This window comes from Hylobates moloch, unplaced genomic scaffold (genome assembly GCF_009828535.3).
Source record: "Hylobates moloch isolate HMO894 unplaced genomic scaffold, HMol_V3 SCAFFOLD_8, whole genome shotgun sequence".
Classification (NCBI taxonomy): domain Eukaryota; kingdom Metazoa; phylum Chordata; class Mammalia; order Primates; family Hylobatidae; genus Hylobates; species Hylobates moloch.
Genome location: NW_026652283.1, coordinates 25,260,697 through 25,279,512, shown reverse-complemented (window position 1 = coordinate 25,279,512; position 18,816 = coordinate 25,260,697). Strand labels below are relative to the sequence as shown.

The 18,816-nt window shown below is 38.6% G+C and overlaps 1 protein-coding gene across 1 annotated transcript in view; it reads left to right on the top strand.

Annotated features, from left to right (window-relative positions):
- The window catches only part of ITPR2 (inositol 1,4,5-trisphosphate receptor type 2), a 509,412-nt gene that overhangs the window by 176,760 nt on the left and 313,836 nt on the right, over positions 1 to 18,816 (top strand). Inside the window, exons 15-21 of the mRNA XM_032159871.2 lie at positions 1,067 to 1,228; positions 5,633 to 5,805; positions 6,784 to 6,903; positions 6,995 to 7,180; positions 8,331 to 8,582; positions 9,027 to 9,171; positions 10,742 to 10,892. Coding sequence (XP_032015762.1) covers positions 1,067 to 1,228; positions 5,633 to 5,805; positions 6,784 to 6,903; positions 6,995 to 7,180; positions 8,331 to 8,582; positions 9,027 to 9,171; positions 10,742 to 10,892 — 1,189 coding nt within the window. The remainder of the gene's footprint in view (positions 1 to 1,066; positions 1,229 to 5,632; positions 5,806 to 6,783; positions 6,904 to 6,994; positions 7,181 to 8,330; positions 8,583 to 9,026; positions 9,172 to 10,741; positions 10,893 to 18,816) is intronic.

Genomic DNA, 18,816 nt, shown 5'->3' with positions numbered 1-18,816 from the left:
AGACATGATGTTATTATATGTAGCTGATTGTCTGAAAATACAAAATCAGCCTTTTTTCTCAAATAAAATAAAGGTTGCAAATCTAATAGGACTTTTTTCTAGTAATTATTATATAAAAACATTTGATTTCAAAGACTTTCAGGACCTTGGATGATTTATTAATAATATTTTAACCAATATATGTCAAATATTTTATTTTTGTGTGATAAATATAAAATTAAAGGCTTAGTGAATACAAAATTATTAAAGAACGTTTAGTTCATATCATATTTCATGAATTCCAAAGAATAATTCCTTTCTATTTTGCTTTCATGTATTAATGCTCATGCCCTTGACCATGCTCTTTCACAGACAATTTCCTCATTCTAGCAGCTCATCTCCAGGTGATCCCTCCTGCTGTCTTGCTGCCAAAAAGAGTTATATTCCTCAATGCTTTTTAAATGCTTCCTAACTGCTAACCTTCTTACAAGAATCTGGCTTACTGGGTGCCACGAGCTGCCCATGTGGCTCCTAATTTGTCACATTTGAATGCTGGTATGTTCATCGATTTGGCCACATCTTTGTGTACAAACAACAGTAAATGAACTCTTTTATAAAGTAGTTTAGAAGCTATGTTTGGAAGTCATTTTCTGATGTCAGTTTTGATGAAAAGTAAATGTTTTCTTTATATTATTTTGATTTTGAAAGGTTATAGAAAATAATAGAAGAAACTATAAAGCCCCTAGAAATCAAGCTACGTTTTAGTTCATCTGAATCTGTTCATGTAACTTGGTGAAATTGAACATCTTCGTATTTCTTATTTTGTAAAATATGATTTCTAAACAAAATTAAGCATTTTATTTAAAGAATGTTTTTGTCACTCAATGTAGGGGACCCTTTTAGCAGTGCTTTTCTGATCCTTGATATGTTGGTCCTGTAACCTGTAAATCTTTTTGTTTTTCCCCTTTACACTAATAATACTCAAATTTATATGTGTTTTTTCAATCAATGTTCTTATTTGTTAAAAAAAAAAAGGTTGCAAAACATTTTATTCATCAGAATGGGTGGCTGTTTTTATTCCTGATAGGTATTTGGAATTCTTAAAGCACCCTTTAAAGAGAAAGCAGGAGAAGGCTCAATGCTGAGACTTGAAGATCTGGGGGATCAAAGATATGCACCCTACAAGTACATGCTGCGGCTCTGTTACCGCGTCCTGAGACACTCTCAGCAGGATTACCGGAAAAATCAGGTCAGAGAGTAGCCCCCATTTTAAACTGTTCCGTATTTAAAGTATGGGCAAGGTTCTTTGGTTATAATTCTACAGCATAGAAAGTAGGAATGGGAAATTTCACTTTGAAATGAAATATTTTGTGTTGGGCAATACACAAAAATGATTTGTAAGTATTTTTGAGTTGTACTGAACATGGCTTTATTCTTCATATGAAATTAGAATCACTGGGGGAGGATGTCCTGAGTACTAATATGTGCCTGTTATTGGCTCCTGGTGGCCAGGACATCCTGGATCTCTTATGTAAGGAGGAATGGAACATTTTTGGCTTGAGGAACATGTGAGGTACAGCATCACTGTGTATGGACCAAAGAGGTTATAGTTCAGTGGAAAAGATATGATGGGAGACAAAGAAAAGACACAGAGAGAAAAGATAGAGTTACGAGAATTCACAAGAGGGAGAGCCCAGTGGTGGCTTTGGGAAGCAAGGAAGGATACTTGGAGAAGGAAGCCTTTGGGTAGGATGAGAATCATTTACATAAATTGTACAGGAAGAGGTATTTGTGAAGAGAGATCTATGAAGTGAGAATGACAGATCCTAGAAAGGGCATGTTTCCCCTAAGATATTTGCAACTGCTGAGGTCAGGGAACCCAGATGGATCTAGGGGTACAGCTAACAGTTGCCAGTTGCAAGTGAAATTTCTCTTAAGTCTCATTTTTATCTTAAAAATACAAGCCAGGTGGTGTGGCTCAAGCCTGTAATCCTAACACTTTAGGAAGTCAGGGTGGGGGGATTACTCGAGGCCAGGAGTTCTAGACCAGCTTAGGCAGTATAGCGAGGCCCCCATCTCTACAAAAACAAAAAATATGGTGGTGTGTGCCTGTAGTTCCAGCTACTAAGGAAGCTAAGGCTGGAGGATCACTTCAGCCTAGGAGTTCGAGGCTGTAGTGAGTTATGGTCACAGTAGTACACTCCAGCCTGAGCAACAGAATGAGACCCTGCCTCATAAAAAACAAAACAAAACAAAACAAAACAGCAACAGAATGAGACCCTGCCTCATAAAAAACAAAACAACAAAAATCACAAGCTTAATATTTTGCAATGTGTTCAATAATGTAAATGTCGAACATAAAATTGTGTAAAATTAATTATTGTTTGATAAATTAGGGTTTCTCTTAATCCATTTGAGGGCAGAGTGCATCACTGTAAGTTTCATTGACGAGTTTGGTCCATGAAGAAGGACGGTGTGGGAGAGGGCTGGAAGGGCAGGGTGGGCTGGGCCACTAAGGCCTGGGATGTCAATCCTGGAAGGTAGAGGTTATTTGGGAAGAGTTAGTAGTATTTATTGTGTGCTTACTTTGTACCAGGCTCAGTTCTAAATACTTGTCATGAACTAATTCAGTTAACACTGAATTAAGATGAAGGACAGAGGCACAGAGAGGTTGAGTAACTTGTCCAAGGTGATAGTTTAAGAATGGAACCAGTATGCAAACCCAGGCTCTGAATCATCACACTATTGTGTCTTGGTAGTTTGAACATTTTTGGGGAAGAAAAAAAGATTTGCTTTAGGAAGACTGTGTTCAAATGTTTTGGCTTCATAATTCTGTTTGAAGAGTAAGGAAGGTCTGAAAAGAGTATGTAAAAACATTAGCTGGAAGATAAATAATACGGCAAAGAATAGGAGTAAGAGTAAGGGGCGATATAAACAAATCCTTAAATATTGTCTAATATAATCCTAGTTATAAACACCCTTCTTGCTGATCCAAATGCTGTCATTAGAATTATTTTTGCCGACTTCACTGGGTTCCTTTAAGATGACAAGATGAAGTAGATAGTGTTGTTCATAGTTTTGGGAAGAAGAATTAAGTACCAGAACATTAAATGGCCTCCTTCAAGCACTCAGAGGCAGTGTTAGGGGATGCTCCCAGTATCAGACCCTGAGTTCTTTGTGGAGGTCTGGAGTGGGGAAGGGAAATGAGAGGCTGCTCAATGTTTACTCCTTGCTCTCATTTTTCTTCTTGGATTTGGAGAAATACGCTTGCGATACTGGTCACCACTTCACCCATGCGAGCAGTGCTGTATTAGAGAGATTGACATTAACAGAACGAAAACCTAACAGGTCTATAGAGGCTACCCGGGGCCCTCAGGCCCATCAGGACCCATGATGTGCACCCTCCTTGATGGCTGTCAGCCTTTGGAAGGGTGCTTGGGGCCCCTTCCCTTTTCTACAGCCCTATGCTTCGGGATGGCAGGTCCCAGATCACTTTGGATTTGGTTATTCTGCTAGTCACTAGTAGGTTCCCTGGGTGACATGTCTTACCTGGTGTCAGTTCTGCCTCTCAAGGTCTGGCACACATGGTTCTTTCTCACACCCCTTTCAGTCTTGGCCAGGGATCAGTGTGCGTGCGCGCGCACACACACACACACACACACACACACACGCACTCCCCCCACCCCGCCCCCCCACACCCTTACCTAGTCATATCACTCCTTTCAGGTACATGTTTATGCACTTTAGGGACCTGCTTTCTGGGTTTCTTTGGAGCGTAGAGTTAGAGCATAGATGGTAAAGGAATAAATAATCCCTAGCATTTGTTAAGGGTTATATTTTATTTTTCTTCCCTTTCTATTGTGTGTTCTAATTGAATCTCAGTGATAGCTGAGAAATGTTTTTCTCATTTCTATTAAGAATGCTTGGTAGTAAGCATAAAGCAGCTTTCTGATTTTTTTAGAACATGATTTTAAAATGTTCTATATTATTATTATTATATAGTATATATTATATAGTATTATGGCTATAATTACTTTGTTTTTCTTTATCTTCACCTATATGTTATAGTCCTAATAGGAAGTTCATTTGTGACTAAACACTAACCCATGTATTTAATATTGAAGATCTATTTATTACTGTTTATAAAATTTGATACCACGTCTAATTTCATTTAGTTGTTTATTAACATCTTTGGATGTTTGCCTTATACCAGAGTATGACTACAGTAGTCATGAAAGTGTGTAAATCAATATGTATCCTTAAAATGATATAGTAACAGAAGACATTTACTTTACTTAACTGGCTACCCAGTACACAAAGCCATCATTCTGAAAGGCCACAAAAATGCTGCTTAGCAGATAATTAGATTTGTGCAACCAATATCATTTTCAAGGAATAGGTACATTCCAGTAAATTTTCCTAAGGCAAAACTACTTTCTAATCAATAAATTCTCTCATCAGAGAAACAGAGACACATTTCCAGGGAGAGTCTCAAGGAATCAAAGTAAGAACCTTTCATGGTGGAAGGGGGAGAAGCTCACCAGTCCCATGGCAGTGTGAGATGTGCTGCTTGTAGATAGAACGTGGGAGATGAACAATTGTGGTTTGGGATATAGGAAAATTAGTGTGATGAGTAAGGAGTAGATCAAACAATAACATGATTGAACCTCCCCAGTCGCTTTGTCTTACTTTTAGAATAACCTCTTTGCCCTTTACCATGGCTCACAAGGATTATTTTGACGTACCTCTCAAACTTCAACTTTGCTTTCTGCCCGTTACCACTGCCTAGCTACAATGGCCACCTTCTGTTGATAGAACACAAGCTTGGTTCTACTACCACAGGGCCTTTGCACTAGCCACTCCCACGGCCTAGATGGCTTCCCTTTAGGTCTCCCAATGGCTGCCTCATTCTCTTCATTCCCATTGTAGCTCAAATGTCACTTCTTCAGCATAGGCCTTTAAGAAACATTTATTGGGCGAATGGATCTAATCAATAAAGTGATTAATCACATTGCCCTGTTTGGTAGCTTTTTAAAGATAAAAAGTATATGACATTTTACTATTATTTTAAAGAAAAGATCTTACAGATCATTCTAGCCTATTCACAAAAAAGGAATCAACCCAAGTCCATCTAGGATCTTCAAGTAACAACCCAGGTGTCATGTCTCATGAATGAAATGTCAGGCAATCATTTTCTTTTCTATAATTATGCCCAAATCATTGGCTATGACTTTAAGTAAGAGATAGAAGAAAAGCCTCTGTTAGACTGATGAAATCCAAAGTTATTGTGTCATAAAAACTTATTTTAATTAGATTTATTTTTTCCACTTAGCCTTTGTTAGACTGATGAAATCCAAAGTTATTGTGTCATAAAAACTTACTTTAATTAGATTTATTTTTTCCACTTTGGAAATAGATATTTCCAAAATACCTATATTGATAATTATTTCTAGGTGTATAATTTTTTAGTAGAAGTTCAATAATGTATATGCCAGTATGTTTTCATGTCTTTCCTCAAAAAGCTCTATTTATTGAAAAATTTACTTAGTGAACTTTCTGTTATGAATAAATTAATCAATGTTGTTGACCCTAATAGAACCTGTTATTTGTAAGCTGTTTGGCAGTGTATTCTGACAGCCTTTCTTCTTTGCAGGAATATATTGCTAAGAATTTCTGTGTCATGCAGTCCCAGATTGGCTATGATATTTTGGCAGAAGATACTATCACAGCTTTGTTGCACAACAACAGAAAACTACTAGAGAAACATATCACAGCAAAAGAAATAGAAACATTTGTCAGTTTACTCAGGAGAAATCGGGAGCCAAGGTTTGAAATGATTCATGCGGTATTCTTTTCTAGTGGAGATTGCGGCTTTATGTTTTATTTTTAGAACTTTTAAAAGTTAGAGTTCTTTCACATCACTAACTTTTATGGACGAACTGTGTTGGGCTTATTGCTATAATAATTGTATATAATAAAGAGTTATTACCTCATAAGAGATCAAAGCCCTTTATAGACATACTTAAGTGTGATTGATTTTCACTCTGAATCCTCATGATTTTATAGACTTTATGGTTTCTCAAAATACATTCATATACATTATCTCATTTAGATCCTTGCACACTTGTATGAGATACACTGGTTGTATATTATTATCCCCATTTTAGAGATGAGAAAATAGAAGCCTAATGAGTAACTTGCCCAAGCGTACCCTAATAGGAATAGAATACGAGGTAAATCAACGGTTTCTGACTCCACATCAAGTTCTTTTTCTGTTGTACCGTGCTGCCTTATCTTGAAGAAATGAGTGCAGACAAGTCAAGCCAATTGGCAACATTTCCTTAGCTAATTAGCACAGCAAATAAATGCTAGAAGGTAGAAATGGGCCTCTGACTTGACCAGGTCATAGTAATTTTCATTAGGTGTGTGCTCTGTTTCTATTTTATTCAGTGTGGCATTAGCTTTGATCTGCCTTTGTTTTGATATTCAGCTCCGGGGAGACTCACTTTAGGGGAGATGAATGATTTTCTAAACATAAGTCACGGTGGTGTGGGAGGAATATCACAAAATAAATAGAAGCAAACGCATCCTTTTTGAAACAAGACTTGTATTAAATAAAAAGAATTGTATGTTTAATTTGTTTCTAATGATGCAGTAGATAAACAACACATTAGACAAATGTGTGGAAATAATATTAAAACATATAATAATTTTATTTTATTATATTCCAAATTATGTCTTTATTGTGATGCTTTTATAAAATTCTTTGTCTTCATAGTCCATTTAATTTTTTTCTTTTGCCAGGTTTTTGGATTATTTGTCAGATCTGTGTGTGTCTAATACCACTGCTATCCCTGTAACTCAAGAACTCATCTGTAAATTTATGTTGAGTCCAGGCAATGCAGACATTCTCATTCAAACTAAGTAAGCCCAGATATTTGTAAGCATTGTAGTTCTTTGTCATATTTACAAGTGCACTTTTTAGTAGATTTTTGTATGTGCTATTTATTTGAAGGGTGGTCTCAATGCAAGCAGACAACCCCATGGAGAGCTCCATCCTTTCGGATGACATTGATGATGAAGAAGTTTGGCTCTATTGGATTGACAGCAACAAGGAACCTCATGGCAAAGCTATCAGGCACCTTGCTCAAGAGGCAAAAGAAGGCACCAAAGCTGACTTAGAAGTTCTCACCTATTACAGGTTAAGTATTGTAGGCAATCTTACAATAATTCTCAGTCTCACATATTAATTGAGAACTGGTTCTCTGTAGCCACTGGTTAGGTATCTACGAAGAGGCAATTTTAAAAGTAATGTCAGAACTAGGGTAGCTGAAATATTTAGTGTTATTTAAAATATTCAAAATAAAAGTTAACATTTATGTTTTCCACATACACCACTTGTAATTTCCTGATTTCTTACTAGCTTGGAATTATTGTGCAGCCAAAGGCTTTGTCCTCGTATTGAGTGGAGTGGAGGCAGATGGAGAGACATGTTAGGACCTAGGTGATGGAGTTGAGAGGGATATAGACATGGAGCTAAGGAAGCTGATCTGGTAGCTCAGAGCAAGTAAGCCAGTAGTTTAGTATAGAGTGGATTATGAATATGCAGTGACCTAGGGCCTAAGAGAAACTGGTGCCTGTAGTTATGAAAGTTCAGCACTGGAATATGGCAGCGGAAGTACTGAAGGCAGTTCCTGGTGGTCAATACATTGGGAGCAAGAACCTAGCTGGCATCTTTGAGTTGCAGGGATAGAAACCCAAGGCAGAAGCCTTGGGGCCAAGTTGGGCCCAAATGGCAAGAATCAGACAAAGACAGACGACGCGTTGTGTTCCCTGGTTTCTACAGCTATAGCAACCAAATCAAAGGCTAATTCTTTATCTCAAAACTGGGCTGATAAGCCAAGTGCACTCATGCCATTTGGAGTGATCACTTTTGGTTTGGGAACTGAGTGGGGCAAAACCTGGAGTGTAGACACTAGAGCCGGAAGCTGAGTGAGGCTGGGGAAGGTGGAGAGAGATGGTTTCACGTGAGCTGTTACCCGTAGCCTTCAGCCTGAGTGCAGTATTTGTAATCCTGGGAAACCCAGAATGGAGTGCCTAGTGACACTCTCCAGCAGACACATTTTGCTGAAGCAAGTAAGAGGTATTGTAACTGAAGGGACACAGAGACAGTTCCATATATGTCTTGTCATTTGATCTTAATGGTTAACATACTACAATCAAGAGTTTGACTCCAATATCATGAATGCTTGGAAATACAGGTGTCTTAAACATAGATACTGATTGGTACTATGATGTTTGAAGATTTCCTTGAGATAAGACAATAATGTAATATGTTTACCATTTTTAAGGTACCAGCTAAACCTCTTTGCAAGGATGTGCTTGGATCGCCAGTATCTGGCCATAAACCAGATTTCTACACAGCTGTCTGTAGACCTGATCCTGCGGTGTGTGTCAGATGAGAGCCTGCCGTTCGACCTCCGAGCGTCCTTCTGTCGCCTCATGCTCCACATGCACGTTGACCGGGATCCCCAGGAGTCCGTGGTGCCTGTTCGCTATGCCAGGCTCTGGACAGAAATCCCCACAAAGATCACAATTCATGAGTATGTTTGGAAAGAGGTCTTGAGGCTTTGGAATTCATCAGATGAACTCCACATCAAATGTCTACAGTTTTGAAATGAAACATGTGGAAAGGCATTTGTGTATCCTATCTTGGATTGTCAATCTTCTAAATGCAAATAAGATACTTGTTTTGAAGGGTGAAATGATAACTCTCAGTGGTAATAAAGGCACTTTCTAGAAAACAATAAATAATATTGATGTGATGAGCAAGAATTTTAAGTACTTAATATTGTGGTAGACTGATATAACTGCTTTACACGTGCTAACTCATTTCACAGCAGCCCCATTTTACAGATGAGGACCCAGCCCCTAGGAAGGCTAACTAATTTATCCAAGATTATGCACCCAGGAAACTACATGTGTTTTCCTATTTTTAAATGATTGCAATCAGTTTAACTTGCATTTTCTTCTTTCTGTATTTCCAGATATGATTCTATAACAGACTCTTCCAGAAATGATATGAAGAGGAAATTTGCCCTGACAATGGAATTTGTTGAAGAATATTTGAAAGAAGTTGTAAACCAGCCCTTTCCTTTTGGGGATAAAGAAAAAAATAAACTGACATTTGAGGTACTTTTTCCCTCTAATATTTAGGATGTTTTGGTAACTGGGTAGTTTAGTTCATGAAGGTATTATTTTCTCTGCCATTTTTTTTTTTTCTTTTTTTGAGACAGAGTCTCACTCGGTCGCCCAGGCTGGAGTGCAGTGGCGCGATCTCGGCTCACTGCAAGCTCCGCTTCCCGGGTTCATGCCATTCTCCTGCCTCAGCCTCCCGAGTAGCTGGGACTACAGGCGCCCGCCACCACGCCTGGCTAATTTTTTGTATTTTTAGTAGAGACAGGGTTTCACAGTGTTAGCTAGGATGGTCTTGATCTCCTGACCTCATGATCCACCCGCCTCGGCCTCCCAAAGTGCTGGGATTACAGGCGTGAGCCACCGCGCCCGGCCTTCTCTGCCATTTTTAAAAGATAGATTTGGTGCTTTGATGTCCGGTACAAAACATTTTATTTATAATTGTCTATTAATTACTATTTCCCTTGATTTTTTGTTTCATTTGTGTAAGATTTTTTGCATGTAATAAAGAAAGTTAGTTTTGCATATTTTGTAAAATGTTTGGATACTTTTTTATCTCTATGGAGATGTTTTTATTCTCATCGAACTGAATCGAAATACTTTCAGTTTGGGGATGTAGTGACAAAACTAGAGAAAGGATGCTGTTACTTGATAACTGGTGTATTAGCTACCTACTGGTGTATAACAAATTACTCCAAAACTTTGCAGCCTGAAGCAACAAACATTATCATAGCTTCTATAGGTCAGGAACCTGGGAATAGCTTAGCTGGGTGGTTCTGGTTCAGGGTCTGTGATGGAGTAGCCAGCAAGCTGTTGACTGGGATTGCAGCCATCTGGGGCTGGACAGTCTGTTTCTAAGGTCACTGGAGGGGTTGTTGGTGGCCATACCTCCTTGCTGGCTGTTGGCACCTCAGCTTCCTGCCATGTGGGCCTTTCTGTAGGCTGCCTGGGTGTCCTCATGACATGGTACCTGGCTTCCTCAGAGCAAGCCATCTGAGAGAGAGAGAGAGAGAGAGAGTACAAGATGGAAGTTGCAGTCTTCTGTAATCTAATCTTGGAAGTGACATGTCATCACTTCTGTTGGTTACTTGGACCAACTCTGATACAGTGTGGTAGGGGGAGACTGTGCACTGGGGGCCACATCTCACTTGGAATGTCCTGTGCAATCCACAAGACCACAAAGCAGCATAGGGAACATAGATTTCTGGGCAAATTTCTTGGATAACAGCCATTTAATAAAGTAATTAATTGATGCAACCATTTATTAAGTGGCATCCTGCTGACTTAAATTACTTAATGTTTAATTAGGATGTAAATAATTCTAGTGTAAGTTTTGTTAAGTACCTTAAAGCACTCTGAGTCTTGCTTGGATTTAGTTCTAGACTTGAATAAATCAAAGTTCAAGTGGTTGCTTTTGCAAGTATTTTAATTCCTAGGTGTTTAAGGATTAGGAAGTTTAGAAATTGCTGTGCTAATTTAGATAATAAAAAAGCCAATGTTTATTTCAGTACCCAATTTTTTTTCCACTCTTTCACCCTCCCCCTCCCCGCTTTTTTTTTTTATTAAGGTGGTCCACTTGGCTCGGAATCTTATATACTTTGGATTTTATAGTTTCAGTGAGTTATTAAGGCTAACAAGAACACTTCTGGCTATTTTAGACATTGTGCAGGCCCCCATGTCATCATACTTTGAAAGATTAAGCAAATTTCAAGATGGAGGTAAGAATTTGGGGAAATGTGATAATATCATTGTTATTACTCGGAAGTAAGATAAAAAACAAAACTACAGAGAAGGGGTTGCTATTGTGTACCTGCTAATATATGTGTGCATATGAACACAATTCCTATAACAGGGCTGAGTGATAATAAGGTAGATTTACAAACATGCATCTCTGTTTATGATGCTAAAGCTTTGAAAGATGAATTCATAAGGTCAGATTCCATCTTTAGCAACTAACAGTATAGCCAAGCCACTTGTGAAAATATTATGTGTTAAAAAATGAAAACATCTTGATATTTGTGGTCATCTGGTTCAAGCAATTCTCCTGCCTCAGCCTCTTTTATTTTTACAAATACAGATTAAATTATAAGGTGTCAAAGAGAGAATAGATTTGAAGGCTGTGCTCCACAGCAGAGCTTAGACAGATGCAAGGAAGGCCAGGCACGGTAGCTCACGCCTGTAATCCCAGCACTTTGGGAGGCCAAGGTAGGCGGATCACGAGGTCAGGAGATCGAGACCATCCTGGCCAACATGGTGAAATCCTGTCTCTGCTAAAAATGCAAAAATTAGCTGGGTGTGATGGCGTGTGCCTGTAATCCCAGCTACTCAGGAGGCTGAGGTAGGAGAATTGGTTGAACCAGGGAGTCGGACGTTGCAGTGAGCTGACATCGTGCCACTGCACTCCAGCCTGATGACAGAGTGAGACTCCATCTCAAAAACAAAAAAAAAAAAAAGAAAAAGAAAAAGAAAGATTCAAGGAAAAGGCTGGCAAGGTATCATGCCAGAGAAGGAGTGAATGCCACGCCAGTGTGGGAACCTGTGGAGTGAAGTGGATAAGAGAATGGGCTTTCAAGTTAGAGTGCCTGTATTCAAATCCTGCCTTGACCATTTATAAGGTACTTGTCTTCTCTATGATTTTTCTTTTCTCATCTGAGATATGAAGATGATAATAACAGTATCCTTCTCACAGTTTCCTTGCAAGAATTAAGGGAATGTATACAATATATTCAATGGACTTTCAACAGTGCCTTTCTCATAAGTCAGTACAAAGTTTTTATGACAATTGTCTTGGGTTGGATACCCTAAAAACACCCTGATCTAGAGGCTTGTTTGCAGAAGGTATATCGAAGAGTGCACTTGGATATATACCTGTAAGGAAGTGAGGAAGGTAGGACTGGGCAGGCAGAGAAGCTCATTTGCAATGCAGTTATGACTGAGACCTCAGCTCATCCTGTACGGAGTTCTGGAGCTGGGATGCTCTTTGGAATTGTCATGAATTAAGGCAAAGGGGGCCACACTTTGTATCTATGTATCAGCCAGCTATTAGCTACTTGGCTTCATCCTGGAGGGGGCTGTGTGACATTGGGTAAGAGTCTGGCCTAGCAAGAGGTACAACTGTAAATAGTTAGCAACAAGGATGCCCAGCAGCTGGGGCAATAAGAGCCTCAGCCCTGAGAAGGGGACATGGGTGGGGCACAATAGTATCCACTACAACATCCACTACAGGATTAAAAGGGCAAAACCAGAAACCTAATTTCAGACATAAAGAAGAAATACCTAGTTAAGAATTATAAATGAACAACTTACGGTAAGCTGAAGTAATTAATTGCTGCTGCCCAAATCTCAATTTCTTTTATAGCTTTCAAAAAACTGTACAAATCAATAAGAAGCCAATTGAACCACATAAATCCCTCACCTTCAGCATAACTAGAAGCGAGGGGACAGTGCAAACGCTAGTTACTGTAAGTAGAAAAACATTCATTTTTAGTACAGCTGCCTGGTGAGCTCCCATTGCAAGCTTTGAGGATGGTGAGTGGTTTTTGGAGAAACTGGGGAAGAGAAAAGGGATCGTGTGCAAAGGGAATGAAATGAAATTGTATGAAAATCACCCTCAGAAAGAGAAAGTCTATCTAGGTGTGAAAATATGGAAAAAGTATTCAGGTAGATAAGAGCACCAACTTAAAAGGAAGGGACTTGAAATAGCACAGGGAGCAGCTGTGGAAAAGCAGTGCTTCTAGGGATGAACAAGGTTGCAGGTAGGGGAAGGGCACCCCTTCGAGTCTTTTGGTGAAAGAAAAAGAGGCAAGATGGGGAGATCTAGAATACCACAAGACTAAAGAAACCTGAAACATGGATGGACATATCACTCCTCCACCGACCTCCACCAAAAGTCAAATTTTGAAGAAACTGCACTTCATGACTCTGACAGGAGGGGGCGCTCTTGAACCAGAGATCCTATAAACTCGCTCATTGTAGATCCTGTCTGCTGAATGTGTAAATGTCATCAGTAACACTATGTGAAACCGCTGTAAGACCAAAACAGAATGGAAAAATCTAAACACCTCAGTGGATGGAAATTCCTCTCTGAAGAGCAACTGTGAAGCAGAGGAATATTGCAACACGATACTCTAAATGGAATTAAGTAGCTTCAAGCACAGTGGAGTATGGAAAACACTTTGATTCATAAATTCAAAAACTAAGATCAGAAATGGACCAAAACCCAAGAAGAAATGAAATGAAAATTGATTGAACTTAGGAAAGAAATAGAATAAAATGGTTGGCTTTATTTATTCATTTATTTTTTACCAATACAGATTAAATTATAAGATGTCAAAGAGAGAATAGATTTGAAGGAAAATCAAATAGGTGACATTGAAGAAACGCAGGAGAACAATGAAGAGAATGATGATGATCCAAAGAAACAAGTGATGAGGGTGAGAGGGAAAGAGGCTGAAATGGAAGAAAGGCAAAGAAGAGCCACCATATGAATAATTGGAGTCCCTGAAGAAGAAAAACAAGAAAATGGAACAGAATGAGTATTTAAAATTGCAATCCAAGAGAACATTTTGGAAATAAAAGACAACCTGAATCTACATGGTGTAATTATCCAGAATGGTAATCTCTAAGGGCATAATAAAATGATTATATATAGTATACATTCAGAAAGAGAATAATAAGGGTTTGAGGGAGGAACCATGAAAGCAAATGGAGAAAAAAGGAAAGCGTATATGAATATTCTTTACTATTATTGCATCTTTAATGTAAATTGAACATTTTATAAAAATAAATCTATGAACAATATATGAATGAGAAAAAGCAAAGACCAAGAACTATAGTTGTTAATCAAAGAGCAGGGACATACAGGGGTCTATATTAATTCTGCTGCCTGAATCTCACTAGTGAGACTCCTTTTACCACTCCCAGAGGGTACATAACACTTGAAATGTCCGTATTAAAGCTCCTTGTTATGCTTTTACAATCTTCAGTCTAAACTAAATTATTCTTAGAAAGCTAGAAGTTGATCCTGACTTTTGATCTCACTGCTTACAATCTGCCTTCAGTGTTTCACCATGAACAGTATTTTATTAAAGACTTACTTTGTTTTTTTTTAGAGCAGTTTTAGGTTCACAGCAAAATTAAGAGGAAGATACAGAGATTTTTTATTTATCACCTGCCCCCCAACATGCATAGCCTCCTCATATCAACATCCTCCACTAGAAGTGTACATTTGTTACAACTGATGAACCAACATTGAGATCATTATTCCCAAAGTTAATCATTGACATTGGGGTTCACTCTTGGTGTTGCACATTCTGTATATTTGGACAAATGTATAATGACACGTTATCTAACATTATAGTATCGTACAGCATCTTTTCACTAAAAATTCTCTGTGCTCTGCATATTCAACCCTTCTCCCACCTCCTCACTACCCCCTGGCAACTGCTGATCTTTTCCTCTCTCCATAGTTTTGCCTAAGGAAAGTATTTTTTTCTTGGAAAAGTCGTTACCTGGTTTGCACTCTCCACCGTCTTGTTTATGTCTGCCCTCAAAGACACATAAATTTAATTTTTATAATTCTTATATTTTTTAGTGAAGTCCACTGACTTCTAGATACCTTTATTATTCTTTCAGCAATCTGATAATAATTTATTAATTTATTTAACAAGAATGTATTGAAGAATTACTATATGCCAGACACAGTTCTAGTCACTGGTAATAAGTAATGAACAAGATAAACGAAGTTGTTAGCCACAGGGAAGACAATTAATAAATAAATGGGCAAAATTTCTCCTTTCTCCTATTGGGAGAAACAGCCAGATTATCTGTCTGTCTGTTTATCTATCTATCTATCTATCTATCTGTCTGTCTATCCATCTAATCTATCTATCCTGTAACATCTGATAATGCTGTGAAGAAAAATAAAGTAGGTCAATGATATGGAGACTGATGGAGTGAGGGAGGGTAGAATTTTGTTTTAAGTTTGGTGGGCAATCTCTGGAGAGATTTGAGAAGGGATTGATATAATCTGATCATGTTGGCTGCTGAATGGAGAATAGAGAATATCTGTGTGGGCAAAAATGTCGAAGGCTTAGAAACTCTTTCAGATTAAAGGAGATTAAAGACATGAAAACTAAATGCAATATGCAATTCAGTACTGGATCCTGGATTAGGAGAAATATTATCTATAGAAGATATTATTGGCACAAGTGATAAAATTTGAAAATGGATTGTAGAAATATGGATTGCAGGTTATATCTGAATATTGATTAGGTCAGTTAGATTTCTTGACTTTTGTAATTGCACTGTGCTTAGCTAAGCTAATATACTTGTTTTTAGCAAATACATGCTGAAGAATTGAAAGTTGAAAGGGCATGATGTCTGGAACTAACTTTGAAATAGAGCAGGAAAGATGTGTGTGTGTGTGTGTGTGTGTGTGTGTGTGGGTGTGTGTGGAGACAGAGAGATGCAAATGTGGCAGCATTTGTGAATCTAATCAATCTGGGCAAAGTCTATGTGGGAGTTCTTTGTACTATTCTTGCAACTCTTCCTATAAATTTAAAAGTTTTTTAAAACAAGAAAGTTAAGAACTTAAATAATTAATCTGGTAGGAAAAGGATTTATGTTATACAAGGTGACAATTCAAACTTCAAGAATGATCTTACAACTCTACTAGGAGATGTGTTATTAATATTATAAGCTGGGTTCTCTATTAGACTATAAATTCCTAACAAAAGTTCTGTTAGACTGTATAAATTCTTAACAGAAGAAGCAAGAAGAAACACTTTTCTGGAATCTCCAAATACGGAGATAGGATTGTCAAGCATGGGAAAAATTCCTGTGGTGCAGGGTGAGACAAAGGTCGATGCCAGAGAGGAAATCCCAGATTGTGGAAAGTACCTAGAGAAAAAAAAAGAACTATTATTTTAAAGATCAACTGCTAGGAGTCATAGCAATGTTACCACATTACAATACTCTGTATCATCATCTTGGCTCTTTGCTATCTAAATGATTTGGATTATATTTTCTTCTTTTTTTTTCATATGGACTCCTCTCAGACTGTAAGTATTTTTCTCTTTTAATGAAACTTTATCTTCAATGGGAAGTCATTTGCAAAGTACAATTTTTTTTTTAAAAAAAGAAAGTGGTTTTATAAACATTGTTGCTAGATAGACCGGTTCCTTTAAGTAAATGATACAGTTCTGTATGCTCATATCATGTCTGGAAAATTTTATGTACTAGAACTACATCTTTTTTATCCCTCTTACTTCCAAGTTACTAATTTTTCTCCAGCACATTTGGGGTTGGACATGCAGAAAAATGTGTTTGGCGGGTCAGACACAGGGGAGTGGAAGAGGAGGCATATCTAGAAGGAAAAGGCTTTACAGTTCCTGGAGTTCCATTTTGTGCCAGCCTCAGTGGCGCCAGGCTTAAATAGGATGTGCACGCACAACATTCATTTGTTTTTTCTGGGAAATCCTGTAGCTTTAGATGCCAGTGATGAGTGTTTGAGGTTGTAGAGATGACTGGCTTGGAAAGTGGCAATTAGAGAAGTTTTCTTCTTCTGCATCGTTGGTCACACAGCAGCCCACCTCAGTGTCACTGTAAGTTGTCCTCATCCTAGATCTGTTTGGGGGTCTGCGCCTAGCTTCCAGGCTGTGGCTGCTCCCTGTCACAATGGCTTATAGTTGGCACGCTCGGCAGAAATTGCTAGGCTCAGAAGCAGCTTTTCATCTTTGTACCCTAAGGGTGGTCCGTTCAGAAAATGATTGAGGCTTGCTCATACGGAGACAGAGGGAGCTGGCACTGCTCCAGCCTTCACTGTAGTGAAATAGAAGATTCAGATCTTCAGAACTATCAATCCAATACCTTTCATTGGCTATACATTTACTTAAGAAATATTGTTTTCAAACAAATGTACTTGCTCCCAGGAGGCTGTGTTGTTGAGTCAATTTGCTTTGCCTAATACTTATGATTTGCTCTCAGCGATTTTAAATGCACAGGCACCATTCAGTGTAATTGATCTTTTGAGTAGAAGGATTATGGCAAGCCATGTTCTTCTTTGTCACTTACAGAAGTTAAAAGCAAATGCACATACAAGCTGATGAACTGGGTATTTTCCGTATTCTTTGCAAACGGTTCACTTTTAGAAGTATACATCCTTTATACTTGCCAAAGGATATACAATCCAAAGCTTTCTATTTCTACTAATAATTAAGAGCCCTTTTTTCTTTGACAACAGCATGGGCATATTTTGTTCTACTGGCGAGTCACTTAAATAGTTGAGGACAAATGTGAATCACACTTACACATTGCCTGGGCCCCACAGCTCACCGGGGCATCCTTTGAAATCCAGGTGGAGGCAGCAACTCGTCCTCACTCAACTCCCCCACAGCTTTGCTGGACACAGTGCATGCTGTAATGGGGCCCACTGGAGCCATACCTGGGGCAGCCTAGGAGCTGGCAGTCACAAGGTATGGGGAAGTGAAGCTCATGATGGGAGGTAGCACCCCCTCCTTTGAAATCTTTTTGGCCCCTAGCTCCTTATATTCTGGGCCTGTGATGGGAGGGGCATCCCTGATAATCTCCTAAATCTGCTGGGGTCATTCTTCCATTGTTTTGGACAGTAGGTCCTGGCTTCTCTTTAGGTGGCTAATTCATCTCCTCATTGTCATGATAAATAGCATCTGGCTTCCCTTGAGATGCCTGATCCATAGTAAACTCTTTATCGAATGGTCACTTGGCCACACTTCCAAACAGACTTTTTCATGTTTTTCAATATGGATAGGCTGAGGATTTTCCAAAAATTCAAGTTCCGTTTCCTTTTTAATTAGCAATTCCATCTTTAAGCCATTTCTCTTTTCTCATATTTTACTGTAAGCAGTCAAGGGGAACCAGACGTTCTGTCAACACTTTGTTTACATATTTTTCACCCAAATATTCAATTTCATCTCTGGCAAGTTCTACCTTCCATAAATCTGTAGGGCATGAATACGATTCAGCCAAGTTTATTGCTACTTTATACAATGATGGCCTCTTCTGTAGTTTCCAGTAAGATGTTCCTCATTTCTATCTGAGACCTCCTCCTCCGCATGACCTTTACCATCCGTATTTCTACCAGTGTTCTGTTTGTGACCTTCTATGAAGTCTATAAGAATACTCTTAGAGAATTCAAAAAGTATTAGAGCTACATGCTTTCTCTGTAGCTCTCCTCCTCTCCTCTGAGACTTCACAGAATCATCCTTAAGGACCTGTTTATGGCAGTGTTGGCTTTTTCTAAGATGCACCTGAAAACTCTTCCAGCCTCTACCCACTACCCAGTTTCAAAGCACTTCTACATCTTAGATATTTGTTATAGCAGCATCCCACTTCTTGGTAAGACAATTTTCTGTCTTAGACTATTTGGACTGCTATAACAACAATAACAAAAATACCATAAACTAGGTAGCTTCAAAACAACAAACGTTTATTTCTCATAGTTCTGGAGTCTGGGAAGTCCAAGATTAGGGTGCCTGCAGATTTGGTGTCCAGTGGGGGTCTGCTTTTTGGATCACAGATGGCACCTTCTTACTGTGTCCTGACTTGGGGAAAGGGGCAAGGGGAATCTGTCTTGGGCACCTTTTGAAAGAGCCCTGGTCCCAT